Source organism: Octopus sinensis, linkage group LG18, assembly GCF_006345805.1.
Source record: "Octopus sinensis linkage group LG18, ASM634580v1, whole genome shotgun sequence".
NCBI lineage: Eukaryota > Metazoa > Mollusca > Cephalopoda > Octopoda > Octopodidae > Octopus > Octopus sinensis.
Genome location: NC_043014.1, coordinates 8,086,125 through 8,101,847, shown reverse-complemented (window position 1 = coordinate 8,101,847; position 15,723 = coordinate 8,086,125). Strand labels below are relative to the sequence as shown.

Below are 15,723 nucleotides of genomic sequence, written 5' to 3'. Positions count from 1 at the left end.
TGGCCGCAGTCAAATGACTGAAGAGTAAAAGGTTTATGAAAATACACATAAATTATTGCAAAATTGATTTTTTAAATTCCTTTTATTTCTCCTCTTCTCTTTTAGCTGATGTATGTTGCGACAGGTAAGTGGTTTTTTAACTTTTTATTTAAAAGAATTAACCACAATTAGCAAGTTGGTTATATTTTGTCCTGAGCGCTTAAAATGTGCAACTTAATTATAAATTGTTCCATACCTGCCTACAAACATACGTAAATACATACAAACATACTTTCCCCTCACTCATATACATACGCATATATATGTGTGTATGTTAGTGTGCGTGTTTGTGTGTGTATATATATGTAGGCATGCATATACAAATATATGCACAAACAACAAATAATTCGGACATAAGTGAGAACAAGAATGGGACAAAATGACAGAACTACCTTGACAGATAGATATTTTCTTGGGTTTACTTCGATCACAGATTGCAAGTCTACAATTTATCATCACAACCTTATTTTTTGATATACATGCATATCACATTATATGTTGATATATTCACATAAGAACTGAAATATGGGACTAGCTGTGTCTTCAATTTTTCTTTAATATTTAAGCTCTTAAATATTTCAAATTGTTCATAACATTATCTTTTTGAAATTTCAGCTGTCTAGGTATTGCTACTAATGATCCCCATGATCCCCATGATGGACTTAATTGCTCTCCGTGTATGCCTTACTTTCGACCAGTTCTCACAAAAAATATCAGCTGTGAGGGTGGTAAGTCAAAAGTTCTTTCTTTTCATTTACAAAATGGTTTTAGTCAAATTCACAACGAAGTTTGAGCATTAAATTAAATGCATTATAGTATTTAGATTCATTTCAGTTCTAAGTTGAACTCCCATCTTTGCCATGTAGGTCTTTGCATTTCATCTTAAAGACATTGACGAAATAAACACAACCGACACATGTACATGTAATCGAGCTGGCAGAAACGTTAGCACGCCGGGCGAAATGCTTAAGCGGTATTTCGTCTGCCGTTACGTTCTGGGTTCAAATTCCGCCGAGGTCGACTTTGCCTTTCATCCTTTCGGGGTCGATAAATTAAGTACTAGTTACGGACTGGGGTCGATGTAATCGACTTAATACCTATGTCTGTCCTTGTTTGTCCCCTCTGTGTTTAGCCCCTTGTGGGTAATAAAGAAATAGGTTATAATTCCCTCTATAATCTTTCGAAAAAAGTCTATATGACTTGCTTTAAATAATAGAGGACAGTCATAAAGGGATAATTTAACTATCCACAAAACATCGATCCGACCATACTCTACTCCATGTACAAGAATATAGATGCTTTAGATTTCATATGCCATGCTAAATGGTTAAATCTTCTATGAATAAACTCATGCAGAAGTTCAGTTCTTCAAGGGATTAATAAATAACTATCAGTATTCAAATGATCCCCTGGCTGTGTCGTAAGTAGCTTGCTAACCAACCACATGGTTCCGGGTTCAGTCCCACTGCGTGGCATCTTGGGGAAGTGTCTTCTGCTATAGCCCCGGGCCGACCAAAGGCTTGTGAGTGTATTTGGTAGACGGAAACTGAAAGAAGCCTGTCGTATATATGTATATATATATAAGTGTGTGTGTATATGTTTGTGTGTCTGTGTTTGTCCCCCTAGCATTGCTTGACAACCGATGCTGGTGTGTTTACGTCCCCTGACACATGTATAACAGAAATTCACCGCTTCGCTGCTCGTGATGGTGTCAACTGAGAAGTAAAATTCTGTTTGAATTGTTCAGAATTTATCACTGACCAGAGAACTAATGACGAGCGAATCTGCCGTTTTCCTGGAAATTGACCTTGAACGGATGCAAAGACATACCTGTATATATTGTTTGTTTTTGTGCTGGAAACAATCATTTGAACTTCGAAGCAACCTGATCTTCCTTTAGGTATTTTAATCTGATCATAAAAGTCACAATGTTTAGATATCTATAACTTTCTGCAATGTTATTACCACTTCAAATATGCTACAGACACTTACTCTTTTACTCTTTTACTTGTTTCAGTCATTTGACTGCGGCCATGCTGGAGCACCGCCTTTAGTCGAGCAAATCGACCCCAGGACTTATTCATTTTTGTAAGCCCAGTACTTATTCTATCGGTCTCTTTTGCCGAACCGCTAGTTGACGGGCACGTAAACACACCAGCATCGGTTGTCAAGCAATGCTAGGGGGACAAACACAGATACACAAACATACACACACATACATATATATATATACATGTATGCGACAGGCTTCTTTCAGTTTCCGTTTACTAAATCCACTCACAAAGCATTGGTCGGCCCGAAGCTATAGCAGAAGACACTTGCCCGAGATGCCACGCAGTGGGACTGAACCCAGAACCATGTGGTTGGTAAGCAAGCTACTTACCACACAGCCACTCCTGTGCCTTGTAAACAATCTATTCACTGTGATTATTTCTGGATTAGAGTAGAGTAGGCTGTCCATGGTTTCTGATAGAAATTTATAGTATTATGGGGTGAGAGCGCTAGGCAGTGATATATAGTTCGAATAAGCAAAAAGCACATTCGGTAATAACATTGTATTACTACTTATCATAGCTTAGCTCTCTTACGTCGTAATTTAATTACGATGAGCCCTCGATTTGCGCTACCAGCCGACGTATGTTGACTGGAAAAACATAAAACAGATTATCTTTCTTATCAGCTCATGGAGAAAATTTCTCGCTGTAGCCAAATGGTGTAAATGCACCCAAATCAGCTTGCAGCTCCACCTGTCCAGGCTGTGAGATGCAAACATTTCGGAGTAATTATCTTCTTTTCAGTCATAGAAACTTTATGAATAAAGATTAAAAACAGTAACAGGTTCAGGAGTGGCTGTGTGGTAAGTAGCTTGCTAATCAACCACATGGCTCCGGGTTCAGTCCCACTGCGTGGCACCTTGGGCAAATGTCTTCTACTATAGCCTCGGGCCGACCAAAGCCTTGTGAGTGGATTTGGTAGACAGAAACTGAAAGAAGCCCGTCGTATATATGTATATATATATATGTATGTGTGAGTTTGTGTGTCTGTGTTTGTCCCTCCGACCAAAATCTTATGAGTGGATTTGGTAGACGGAAACTTGAAAAAGCCCGTTGTATATATGTGTAATATATATATGTGCTCTGGGTGTGTGTGTGTGTGTGGTGTGTGTGTGTGTGTGGTGTGCGTGTATGTATGTGGTCTGTGTTTGTCTCCTAGCGCTTGACAACCGATGTGGTGTGTTTATGTCCCCGTCACTAGCAGTTCGGCAAAAGAGACCGATAGAATAAGTACTAGGCTTACAAAGAATAAGTCCTGGGGTCGATTTGCTCGACTAAAGGTGGTGCTCCAGCATGGCCGCAGTCAAATGACTGAAACAAGTAAAAGAGTAAAGAGAGTAAGGAGTGTCGCTGCGAGCTGATAAGGAAGATAATCTGTTTTATACTTTTCCAGTCAACATACGTCGGCTGGAGGCGCAAATAGAGGGCTCATCGTAATTAAACTACGACATAAGAGAGCTGAGCTATGATAAGTAGTAATACAATGTTATTACCGAATGTGCTTTTTGCTTATTCGAACTGTCAATAACATTGCATTAATATATATCACTGCCTAGCGCTCTCACCCCATAATACTATAAATTTCTGTCAGAAATCGTGTACAGCCTACACTAATCTAATTCAGAAATAATCACAGTGAAAGGATTGTTTACAAGGCGCATGAGTGGCTGTGTGGTAAGTAGCTTGCTTACCAACCACATGGTTCCGGGTTCAGTCCCACTGCGTGGCATCTTGGGCAAGTGTCTTCTGCTATAGCCTCGCGTCGACCAATGCCTTGTGAGTGGATATATATCACTGCATAGCGCGCTCACCCCATAATACTATGCATTTCTATCAGAAACCATGGACAGCCTCTAATCCAGAAATAATCTCTTAATTATGATATCTTTTCATTATTTCAATTTTTTTTGCTTTAATCATGTTTTATCTTCTGTACAGGTATCAATCACGGCATTAATGACGTCACCCATGTAATCGATGCTTCTTTTATGTTTTATGATACGGATTTAAAAACAAACCTAATGAACGCTGACGGTAAGTGACTAATCCTTTTTCTCAGATTACAAAGATCTACATATCTCTCGAGTCATTTGCGTATCTATCTATCTATCTATCTATCTATCTATCTATCTATCTATCTATCTATCTATCTATCTATCTATCTATCTATCTATTAGGATGCGTGCTCTAAGGAACGAAGGTGTTGGAGCCGCGAGAGAGGCCCGGGTGGCAGAGGCGCAGCAGGGCAACAAAGCCACCATTCGGTCACTGGTAGATGAACAGGGGCGCGAATTGCTCGAGCCAAGTAAAATGTGTGAGGCCTTTCAGCAGCATTTTGCCCGACTGTTCGGGACGAGTGGAGGGCAAGAACGTAGGGTAGACTTCAGTGCCTACCTACATAGCCTGCCACGACTCTCGACAAGAAAGGCAGGGTGCTGCGAAGGTGCCATCACGGCGGCGGAAGTGCGCGGGAAGCGATGGCAGAATGCTCGAGGGACAAATCAGGTTTGGATTTGGATCTACCCTACGAATTTTACTATGTATGCCAGACTTGTTTGGAGACGTCTTGGCAGCGGTATACTGCAACTGGCAGCAAAACGGGAGCATACCCGGTTTTGTGAGTCGAGGAGCTGTAACTCTGCTGAAGAAAGATCCAAACAAGGGAAACATTATAGATAACTTTAGGCCAATCACTCTGCTCAATGCAGACCTGAAAATTTTGACAAAGGTGTTAGCCAAGAGGTTGGCGCTTGTCATGGAGAAACTGGTCGACAACGCACAAACGTGCGCCGTGCCGGGCCGGAGCATCCATGACAACCTCCATCTGATGCGCTACATCATAGACAGGGTAGTTAACGAACCTGGCATGGGTGGGGCCCTGATCAACTTGGATCAATCGAAAGCCTTTGATAGGGTAGACCATCGATACTTGGAGGCAGTCCTGAGAGCGGCTGGTTTCGGTCCCGTCTTCCGCGGCTGGATAGCTGCCTTGTACAGAGGCATCCGTTCGGTAATTCGCGTAAATGGAAATCTATCGAGACCCTTCGACATTGCACGTTCGGTCCGTCAGGGATGCCCCCTCTCGGCGCTTCTATACGTATTGACTCTTGAGCCACTACTGCGGAAGCTGGCGACTCTGAGGGGCATCCCGCGAGAATTAGGATGCGGGACGAGCGTGTCTGCATACGCGGACGACGTCACCGTCATAGTGTCAAGCCACGAGCACATCGAGCGGGTCGGCGAGACACTGAAGACTACGAAGCGGTGACAGGAGCAAAAATCAACCGGGAAAAGTCAGTGGGCTTGCGGCTCGGCACCTGGAGAAGCAAGCCCATGCCGTCCACCAGTACCTCCGTCGTGGGACGCTGGACAGACGGCCCGGTTGAGTTGCTCGGGGTCTGGTTTGGTCCGGACCTCCAAAGAAGAGAAGAACTGGAACGAGATAACGGTAGGGTGGTCACTCTCGCCAGCAATGGGCCGAGAGGAAACTGTCCCTAAAAGGTCGGGCGGAGGTGGTGAACACGTACATCGCGTCCATCATCTACTACCGCCTGACCGTCGTACCTTGTCCCGACCCTACCATCACCAAACTACAACGCATCCTCTTCCGCTTCTTGTGGAAAGGATGCGTCCCGATGGTCAGGCGATCCATTGCTGTTAACACCCGTTAAAAGGAGGGCTGGCATGCCGTGGTTGATGATGCGCAGACACGCGCTGAGACTGCGACATCTCCGGCTCTATGTAGACGACGGTGAACAGGTGTGGTCGCCGTTTGTGAGGCACGCATTCCCGCAACTCGTCTCCATGACCGAACTACAGTCGTGGATCAAAAAGAGCCGAAGAAGGGCGAATGGCACCGCGAGTGTCGCGTTGCTCTCAAGCAACTCTGCCGTCCCGGGTCGACCTTGAGTGACTTCAACACAACCAAAGCATTCTATAGGGGATTAGTGGAGGGGAGGTACGACGACGAGCTCGGGGCAAACCTGGGCGTCGACGAGGAATACCTGACCCGCCTGTTTCAAACGACTTTCGGCCCGGGACCTATGGACAACTTCCAGAGATCCCTGGCCTGGCGGTGCTACCGAGAAGCGCTACCCGTTCGGGATAAGCTCTATAGACATGGCTCGAGAAACACGGGGCCGACCTGCCCGAGATGCGGGCAGAGAGACGAAACCGCTCTGCACGCAATCGTGCAGTGTCCAGCAATTTCCCACCTGTGGGCTTATGTCGAACGACTGCTGTCACGTGTGGGACGTGTCGGTTTATCAGCCGAGTCTATCGTTAATATCGTCACGCCTCCTTCCTTCAAACGGGAAGGAAGAGCTATTTTTATCATACTTGTGGCTATGGCGAAAGAATGTATCTGGTGGACGCGTCTGAAAGGATTAGAGACAAACACTTTCCTCTCTGGTCAATCTCTCATCAACTTCTTCAAGTATCACTTGAAGAAAAAAGTGAGAGTAGAGAGGCAAGTTTTGTCTAGTGAATGTTTTAAAAAAAGATGGGTGAATGTAGCAAGGATGGCACGTATGAATGACGAAGCCACCTTGACTATGATTCTATGAACCGTAAAATTAATACAGAGAGTTGCTTATTTGCAAAAAAAAAAAAAAAAGAAATATAACATGTGACTTCATTGACCGAGGTTACCGTGGTCTTTTCCGTAGGCTTTTCTTTCCACGGGTAAACCTCACCTGTCCTCCCCTTTACACTTCATATTGACATTTCTGTGATAACGATCCCTATTGATCAATTTTTTTCCTCTCCCCCATTTTTTAACCCCCCTCTTTTTTTTTGTCCTCTTTCTCTCCTTTTATGATCCCTTTTGATCGACCCCCCCTTTTTTTATTTTATTTTTATTTTATTTTTTTATTTTTTATTTTTTTATTTTTTAAACCTTCAAAAGAAAAGCTCTACCTTGTAATTTGTTCTATCTGTGTGCAGCCCGTGTGGCTAATAAAGAAACATTATCTATCTATCTATCTATCTATCTATCTATCTATCTATCTATCTATCATCTATCTATCTATCTATCTATCTATCTATCTATCTACCCCTACCTACCATCTATCTATCTATCTATCTATCTATCTATCTATCTAATCTATCTATCTATCTATCTATCTACCTACCTACCTACCTATCTCTCCCCTCTCGGCGCTTCTATACTATGACTCTTGAGCCACTACTGCGAAGCTGGCGACTCTAAGGGGCATCCCGCGAGAATGGGATGCGGGACGAGCGTGTCTGCATACGCGGACGACGTCACGTCATAGTGTCTAGCCACGAGCACATCGAGCTGGTCGGCGAGACACTGAAAAACTACGAAGCGGTGACAGGAGCAAAAATCAACCGGGAAAAGTCAGTGGGCTTGCGACTAGGCACCTGGAGAAGCAAGCCCATGCCGTCCACCAGCGCCTCCGTCGTGGGACGCTGGACCGACGGCCCGGTTGAGTTGCTCGGGGTCTGGTTTGGTCCGGACCTCCAAGTGGAGAAGAACTGGAACGAGATAACGAGTAGGGTGGTCACTCTCGCCCGGCAATGGGCCGAGAGGAAACTGTCCCTAAAAGGTCGAGCGGAGGTGGCGAACACGTACATCGCGTCCGTCATCTACTACCGCCTGACCGTCGTACCTTGTCCCGACCCTACCATCACCAAACTACAACGCATCCTCTTTCGCTTCTTGTGGAAAGGATGCGTCCCGATGGTCAGGCGATCCATTTGCTGTCAACACCCGTTAAAAGGAGGGCTGGGCATGCCGTGGTTGATGATGCGCAGACACGCGCTGAGACTGCGACATCTCTGGCTCTATGTAGACGACGGTGAACAGGTGTGGTCGCCGTTTGTGAGGCACGCTTTCCCGCAGCTCGTCTCCATGACCGAACTGCAGTCGTGGATCAAAAAGAGGCCGAGGAAGGGCGAATGGCACCGCGAGTGTCGCGTTGCTCTCAAGCAACTCTGCCGTCCTGGGTCGACCTTAAGTGACTTCAACACAACCAAAGCATTCTATAGGGTTTAGTGGAGGGGAGGTACGACGACGAGCTCGGGGCGAACCTGGGCGTCGACGAGGAGTACCTGACCCGCCTGTTCGGGACGACTTTCGGGCCAGGGCCATGGACAACTTCCAGAGATCCCTGGCCTGGCAGTGCTACCGAGAAGCGCTACCCGTTCGGGATAAGCTCTACAGACACGGCTCGAGAAACACGGGGCCGACCTGCCCGAGATGCGGTCAGAGCGACGAAACCGTTCTGCACGCACTCGTTCAGTGTCCAACAATTTCCGACCTGTGGGCTTATGTCGAACAACTGCTGTCACGTGTGGGACGAGTCGGTTTATCAGCTGAGTCTATCGTCAATATTGTCACGCCTCCTTCCTTCAAACGGGAAGGAAGAGCTATTTTCATCATCCTTGTGGCTATGGCGAAAGAATGTATCTGGTGGACGCGTCTGAAAGGATTGGAGACAAACACTTTCCTCTCTGGTCAATCTCTCATCAACTTCTTCAAGTACCACTTGAAAAGGAAAGTGAGAGTAGAGAGGCAAGTTTTGTCTAGCGAATGTTTTAAAAAAAGATGGGTGAATGTAGCAAGAATGGCACGTATGAATGACGAAGCCACCTTGAGCATAGTCCTATGAACCCAGAAATCGAAAACAGAGAGTTGCTTATTTGCAAAAAAAAAAAAAAAAAAAAAAAAAAAGAAATATAAAATGTGACTTCATTGACCGAGGTTACCGTGGTCTTTTCCGCAGGCTTTTCTTTCCACGGGTAAACCTCACCTGTCCTCCCCTTTACACTTCATATTGACATTTCTGTGATAACGATCCCTATTGATCATTTTTTTCCTCCCCCCCCTTTTTTTTTTTTTTAACCCCCCTTATTTTTGTCCTCTTTCTCTCCTTTTACGATCCTTTTGATCGAACCTCCCCCTTCCTTTTTTTTTTTTTTTTTTTTAATACCTTCAAAAGAAAAGCTCTACTTGTAATTTGTTCTATCTGTGTGCAGCCCTGTGTGGCTAATAAAGAAACATATCTATCTATCTGTCTATCTATCTATCTATCTATCTATCTATCTATCTATCTACCTACCTACCTACCTATCTATCTATCTATCTATCTATCTATCTATCTATCTATCTATCTACCTATCTATCTATCTATCTATCTATCTATCTATCTATCTATCAATGTATCTATCTATCTATCTATCTATCTATCTATCTATCTATCTATCTATCTATCTATCTATCTACCTACCTACCTACCTATCTATCTATCTATCTATCTATCTATCTATCTATCTATCTATCTACTATCTACTCTACCTAACATAATCTATCTATCTATCTATCTATCTATCTATCTACCTACCTATCTATCTATCTATCTATCTATCTATCTATCTATCTGTCTATCTTTCTCTTTTCTCTTTCTCTTTTACTTGTTTCACTCATTTGACTGCGGCCATGCTGGAGCACCGCCTTTAGTCGCGCAACTCGACCCCGGGACTTATTCTTTGTAATCCCAGTACTTATTCTATCGGGCGCTTTTGCCGAACTGCTAAGTGACGGGGACATAAACACACCAGCATCGGTTGTCAAGCGATGCTAGGGAGACAAACACAGACACACAGACATACACGCATACACACACACACACACACACACAGAGAGAGCACATATATATATACACATATATACAACGGGCTTCTTTCAGTTTCCGTCTACCAAATCCACTCATAAGATTTTGGTCGGCCCGAGGCTATAGTAGAAGACACTTGACCAAGGTGCCACGCAGGGGGACTGAACTCGGAACCATGTGGTTGGTAAGCAAGCTACTTACCACACAGCCACTCCTGCGCCTATCTATCCATCCATCCATCCATCTATCTATCTATCTATCTATCTATCTATCTATCTATCTATCTATCTATCTATCAATTTCAAATGTATTTGAGTACGTGATGAAGGTGGAGGCAGTACTTATTATTGTAAGTGACGTTAAAACAATTTAATCAACGGGTATTTCATAACCTCTTTCAAAATATTACCTCACTTAATTTTTATATGACTCTATCCAACCTCAGATTCGCAATTCCTTCGAATAGTAAATTAAGACCTGACCAACAGACAGTAATTAATTTATCGATGTCAGCATCTAATACTTGTTATCTTTTGTGTTTTTTGGGAGGTCATTACGTTAATATAATATGTTGTACAGCAAATACAAAAGTGAAAATATTTTTTTTGAAATTTCAGGGAAGTTTAATCTGAAATCAGGATTTCTTCCACATACAGAAAATGAATTTATGGGAGGTAAGATACCCTTTGGCACATAATTTCATTGATAAAACTGTTTTAAGTTACATAAAGTTTATTAAAATAAATAAAACATAACGCGAATCACCTTATAGACGTTACAGAAGTCTATAAACATGCGCGCACCTGTGAGTGTGTATGTGTGTATGTGTGTGTGTTTGTATGTGTGTGTGTGTGTGTGTGTGTGTGTGTGTGTGTGTATGTGTGTGTGTGTGTAAATATTAGCACTTCCAACAACATGAATATTTCCCATGCTAACATGGATTTAAAACTAATAACCGGAAGTAAGAATAAGACTACTTTGAAAAATATTGAATATGCGAATATTAAAAATCAAAGACAAAATATGAGAAATATAAGAAACAAGGTACTACTTCGTTCTTTTAATCATTCTCGTACTATCAGGAGTAGGAATAAGAAGATAAAACACGCAAACACCTTATAAATCTAATAATGGTCGGAAAAGTAGTGGCTATAATACATCTTCTAACAAGAACGAAACTATTTGGTTTCTTGTTCCATTCGCTAAACAAATTAAAGGTAATTTGGTCGGTAATTTATATAAACTTTTTCCAAACATTTTACAAATGTTAGCACGCCGGAGGAAATGCGTAGCCGTAATTCGTCTGCCGTTACGTTCTGAGTTCAAATTCCGCCGAGGTCGACTTTGCCTTTCATCCATTCGGGGTCGATAAATTAAGTACCAGTTGCGCATTGGGGTCGATATAATCGACTTAACCCGTTTGTCTGTCCTTGTTTGTCCCCTCTGTGTTTAGCCCCTTGTGGGTAGTAAAGAAATAGATATTAACCCTAGGCTTTTAGAATTGGTCATTCTGTATCTAACAATTTGTACCAGATTATATCGTTAGTTAAATCCTTATTAATTTATATTGTTCGTCTTTCAATTGAGACAAACGGTAAGTAACACTTCTAAAGTAAGCTTCAACCCTAATTTATTGTCAATCTTCTTTGCTTAAATTGCCAATGCTCTTACTAATGGCATACTCAACATCTCATCAATTATCTACTCCTATCTGATTAATGAAAATTTCTTGCGAACACAAAGACGTATAAGAAACTTAGCTGACTGTAGTGATCCATTAAGATACACATTATTATGTACAGCACAGTTTCAGTTCTTGATTGTAGGTATTCCCTAGTACTGTGCAACTTATACTCACATGAAATGTATTAACATCACGTTCTTTCCTCACTTTGTACTAAAAAATTGCTCTGACCTTGATTAGATGCCAGAGTCTGATAAAAAAAAATATTGGCTTAAAAGAAAGTAAGAAACATCGTCTTTCACTTTTAAGTTATGGAAGTAAAATAATGGTAATATTTTGCTTTCATTCAAAGGTTAGCAGAAATAAGATCAAATTCTGCAGGATGATAATTTCTGTATTTCAGTCGTCAGTGGCCTAATAAATAATGGTAATTAATATTCTAAATGTGATCCAGTTAGTTTTATCCATACATTTCTTTTCACTAAAAAATTTCATTTTGTGCTTAATAAAGATACATAATCTTTTTCTGTTTTCCAGTTGGAGATACTATCAGTGAAAACCCTTTAGTGATGGCAATATATCATGTGTTTCTTCGCGAATACAATGAGCTTGTCGATAAAATGATCGAATTTGGTTACGAAAACGCCTCGGAAGAAGCAAAAAAATTGCTGATTGGAATATTTCAACATATTACTTACAACGAATTTTTACCAATGTTACTCGGCGTCGACACTCCTCTTAAATCTAAGACTACTGGAACCCGTACTTACGATAACCAAAAGCTACCAATGGTTTCACATTCTTTCTCGCTTGCCTATGAATTAGTCGTGGCTTCGATGTTGAGAGAATCGGTACAAGTTGCTCCAGATACAAATGAAAATTTGATTGATATAATAAGCGACGCAACAAAAGTGGACGACGATACTGAAATGGCCAATCTTGTCAAAGGAATGCTGGAACAGGCTAGCTTGGAAATTGGGAAGTATGTCAGTCTCCATTCTATATTTAGTCTGCAACAGTGTAGGCAGATTTTTTTACCGCACCGGGTTCTGTAAATTAAATCCGAATATGTATGTACTAGGTCTTGGACCCAGTGTTGCTCGTGTTTTCCGTGTTGAAGTTAACTCCACCTCTGACCTTGTATTAAAATCTTCTAAGTTCCCCGTGCCAACTATTACTCATTAAGATGTTATGTCTGGTTTGACAGGGATTTTAACCAGTTAACGCTTTAGACATACTCTTACATACTGGACAGTCTGAAATCGTAGTCAAACTTTTGGGTGTACCTCGACCCGTTGAAAGTGATGTTTGCTTATTTCTCTCCTCTTAATGCCACCCTCTGTGCAAAATTGATCAGCGTGTCCAATCTCAGCAAAATTCAAAGAAAAGTATTAATGTTATGTCATAAAATAGAATGTATGCGACCATTTACATGAAAATATCCCATTGATTTTAAAATCCTAATACATTATATGAATGATCGATGTTTCATATGTCGAAGTGCTTACTTTTACTCATGGGTCAATTTTCTTCAAAATCAGTTCATTATTTTATTGTGAGTAAAATTTGAAGATTTCTGCCTTTCACCAGTTTAATTCTAATTCTACTACATGACTCCGACCATAAACTTTACCTAAATATCAAATTTCCCATGAGCCTCACTCATTCATCGATTTTCATAAAAATCGGACAAAAAATGCAAAAGCTGCCGGGAAAATAACATCGTTATGGGAATTTTCATTCAAACGCCCGATTGAGCTTACAAAAATCGATGCCAACTGAGCTTTATCGAGTTTTCAAAAAATTCCAGCGTTATTTGAACCTCAGGGCATGTGCCAAAAATCATTAAAATCTGTTGGATGGTGTGGGAGGAGCTAGAGTAACCCCAAACACACACACACAGACACCATTACACATTTATGTATGTAGATTTATGTATATGTGTATATACATGTGAGTGTGTATGTCTGTCATTTATAAATCACCGATTATCTGCATTATGTTTATAGAGTTGGTGGATGTCTGGTAGGCTGCTTAAATATTTTCTGGTATTTAGTTACGATATCCTTTTATTTTCTGATAAAATATGAAACAATAAATCACTGGACTCAATTTAATCCCCAGCCTCTCCTCAGATTGCGTGTTAAAGTACCAATAATAGGTATTATTATTATTATGGGTGCATAATTTTTTCTCATAAATTCTTATATTTTTAGTATTTTTATTTGCCTTATATTTTTCAGTAAAATACCTTGTGATTTCCGAAACAATTGTAACTTTTCCGATGTAGTGGCAACCGTAACCCAAGATACACGTTTTTACGGAATACCTCCATACATCGTTTGGCTGGCAACCATATACCCGCTAACAAATCTCTCGTTTAAAGCATTCCCATACCATGATACTAACGGAAGACAACTCTTAGAAACAATGTACAGGTGAGTGAAAATCGTATCATTCATATATATATATATATATATATATATTATATATATATATATAATATATATATATATATATATATATATTATATATATATATATGTATATATAAACTTTAGGTTATTTAAAATATGTTTGTAACGTCTAAAGGCAAATTCTTTCTTATGGTACAAAGCGTAAAAAATACCATATCTGCCTAGTATTTCATCCTAGCAGACTTCTGGGTCTTTTGCCTTCAGTAAAATACCTATTTCTTTTTTTACTACCCACAAGGGGCTAAACACAAAGGGGACAAACAAGGACAGACAAACGGATTAAGTCGATTACATCGACCCAGTGCATAACTGGTACTTATTTAATCGACCCCGAAAGGATGAAAGACAAAGTCGACCTCGGCGTAAAATACCGAAGAGCGATAACTCTGGGCAGATTCGACGAGTTTTTGAGATGCGATCCCAACTGTGCGTAGGATATGCTTTTGCTAGAAGAGTCTTACGCTTATATCGAGGTCCAGCATTTGGATCGACTGCGAGAGCTCTAGGCTGAGAACCACTCATGTCTAGTGGGGATGTAGTAAAATCGTGTGATTTTCTTTTATATGAATAGTATGTGAGTTGTTTTTGTTACTAAATCAGAAAAGTTTGTTTTGGCACCACTGATGGAGGTTGCTAAGGTCTTAATGAAATCAATAACGGTTTATGGTATCAATATATGGTGTGATCCTTGTGTACGTGAGATAGATACATTGTTGGAGACAATTAGGGAAGAATGAAGTGGTGTGTCATTTGTATAAGAGTGAGTGTTGTTATACGTGGTGGCAAGTAGGTCATGGGTGTATAGAAGGAAGAGATTGAGAGTAAAGACTGAATCTTGGTGAGGCACCAAAGTTCATTGAGTGGTAGTAGAAAGACTTCTGCAAACAAATGTTGCGATGGTGCAATCAAATAGAAAGCTACTGATTTAAGAGCTGAGAGATGGATGGGGTCCGCACGCAGAACCTTTTGATAGAAGACTTGCACACTAGATACAATCAGGGATTTTTACTATTGTCTAGTGCAATACATTGTTTTCACCGATCATCTTTAAATCAAGAGTCGATAAGAGCACACAAAGTGTTTGTGCCAGTCTTATTTACCTGTTCTCTAAGTTTATCGATCTAAAGTATTTCATGTAATCAAATAAAATTAAAACATCTTATTTATGGTTCACTTCATATTTACTTAAAAAGGCTTCTAAAAATACATGTATACTTCCATACAATTAGAAGGTGTTGCACCACATCATTCTTCAAATATATTTGGAATATAAACGGTGATGATGTGTTAACAATTCTAAAATTGCTGAAACCAAGAAGAGGTGAGCTTTGTCTTACGAAGAATTACTATTTCTTTACTACCCACAAGGGGCTAAACACAGAGAGGACAAACAAGGACAGACAAACGGGTTAAGTCGATTATATCGACCCCAGTGCGTAACTGGTACTTATTTAATCGACCTCGAATGGATGAAAGACAAAGTCGACCTCGGCGGAATTTGAACTCAGAACATTGCGGCAGACGAAATACTGCTGAGCATTTCGCCCGGCGTGCTAACGTTTCTGCTAGCTCGCCCGCCTTACGAAGAATTACGACATTCTATTACAGTCTTTTGCAAATGTCTGATCTGTTGAATTCTCGCAGATAATTCAGTCGCTATTTACTGAAGAAGTTTTCAATACCAAATCGTTCAAATTGTTTATTCCTCACATAATAATATTGCCAAAATCTTGTAAGATGTTCATGCACAGCAAAAAGCAAACAAATAAACAAAACAATACATTCAGTGTTTCACCAAAATTAAATCTGCATTAATAATAGCAACCTTCCGTA

The 15,723-nt window shown here is 40.9% G+C and overlaps 1 protein-coding gene across 1 annotated transcript in view; it reads left to right on the top strand.

The window, feature by feature from the left end:
- LOC115221593 (chorion peroxidase-like) overlaps nt 1-15,723 on the top strand; it is a 44,720-nt gene that overhangs the window by 15,465 nt on the left and 13,532 nt on the right. Inside the window, exons 6-11 of the mRNA XM_036510700.1 lie at nt 106-124; nt 655-767; nt 4,032-4,127; nt 10,348-10,404; nt 11,952-12,396; nt 13,658-13,852. Of these exons, the coding sequence (XP_036366593.1) occupies nt 106-124; nt 655-767; nt 4,032-4,127; nt 10,348-10,404; nt 11,952-12,396; nt 13,658-13,852 (925 nt within the window). The remainder of the gene's footprint in view (nt 1-105; nt 125-654; nt 768-4,031; nt 4,128-10,347; nt 10,405-11,951; nt 12,397-13,657; nt 13,853-15,723) is intronic.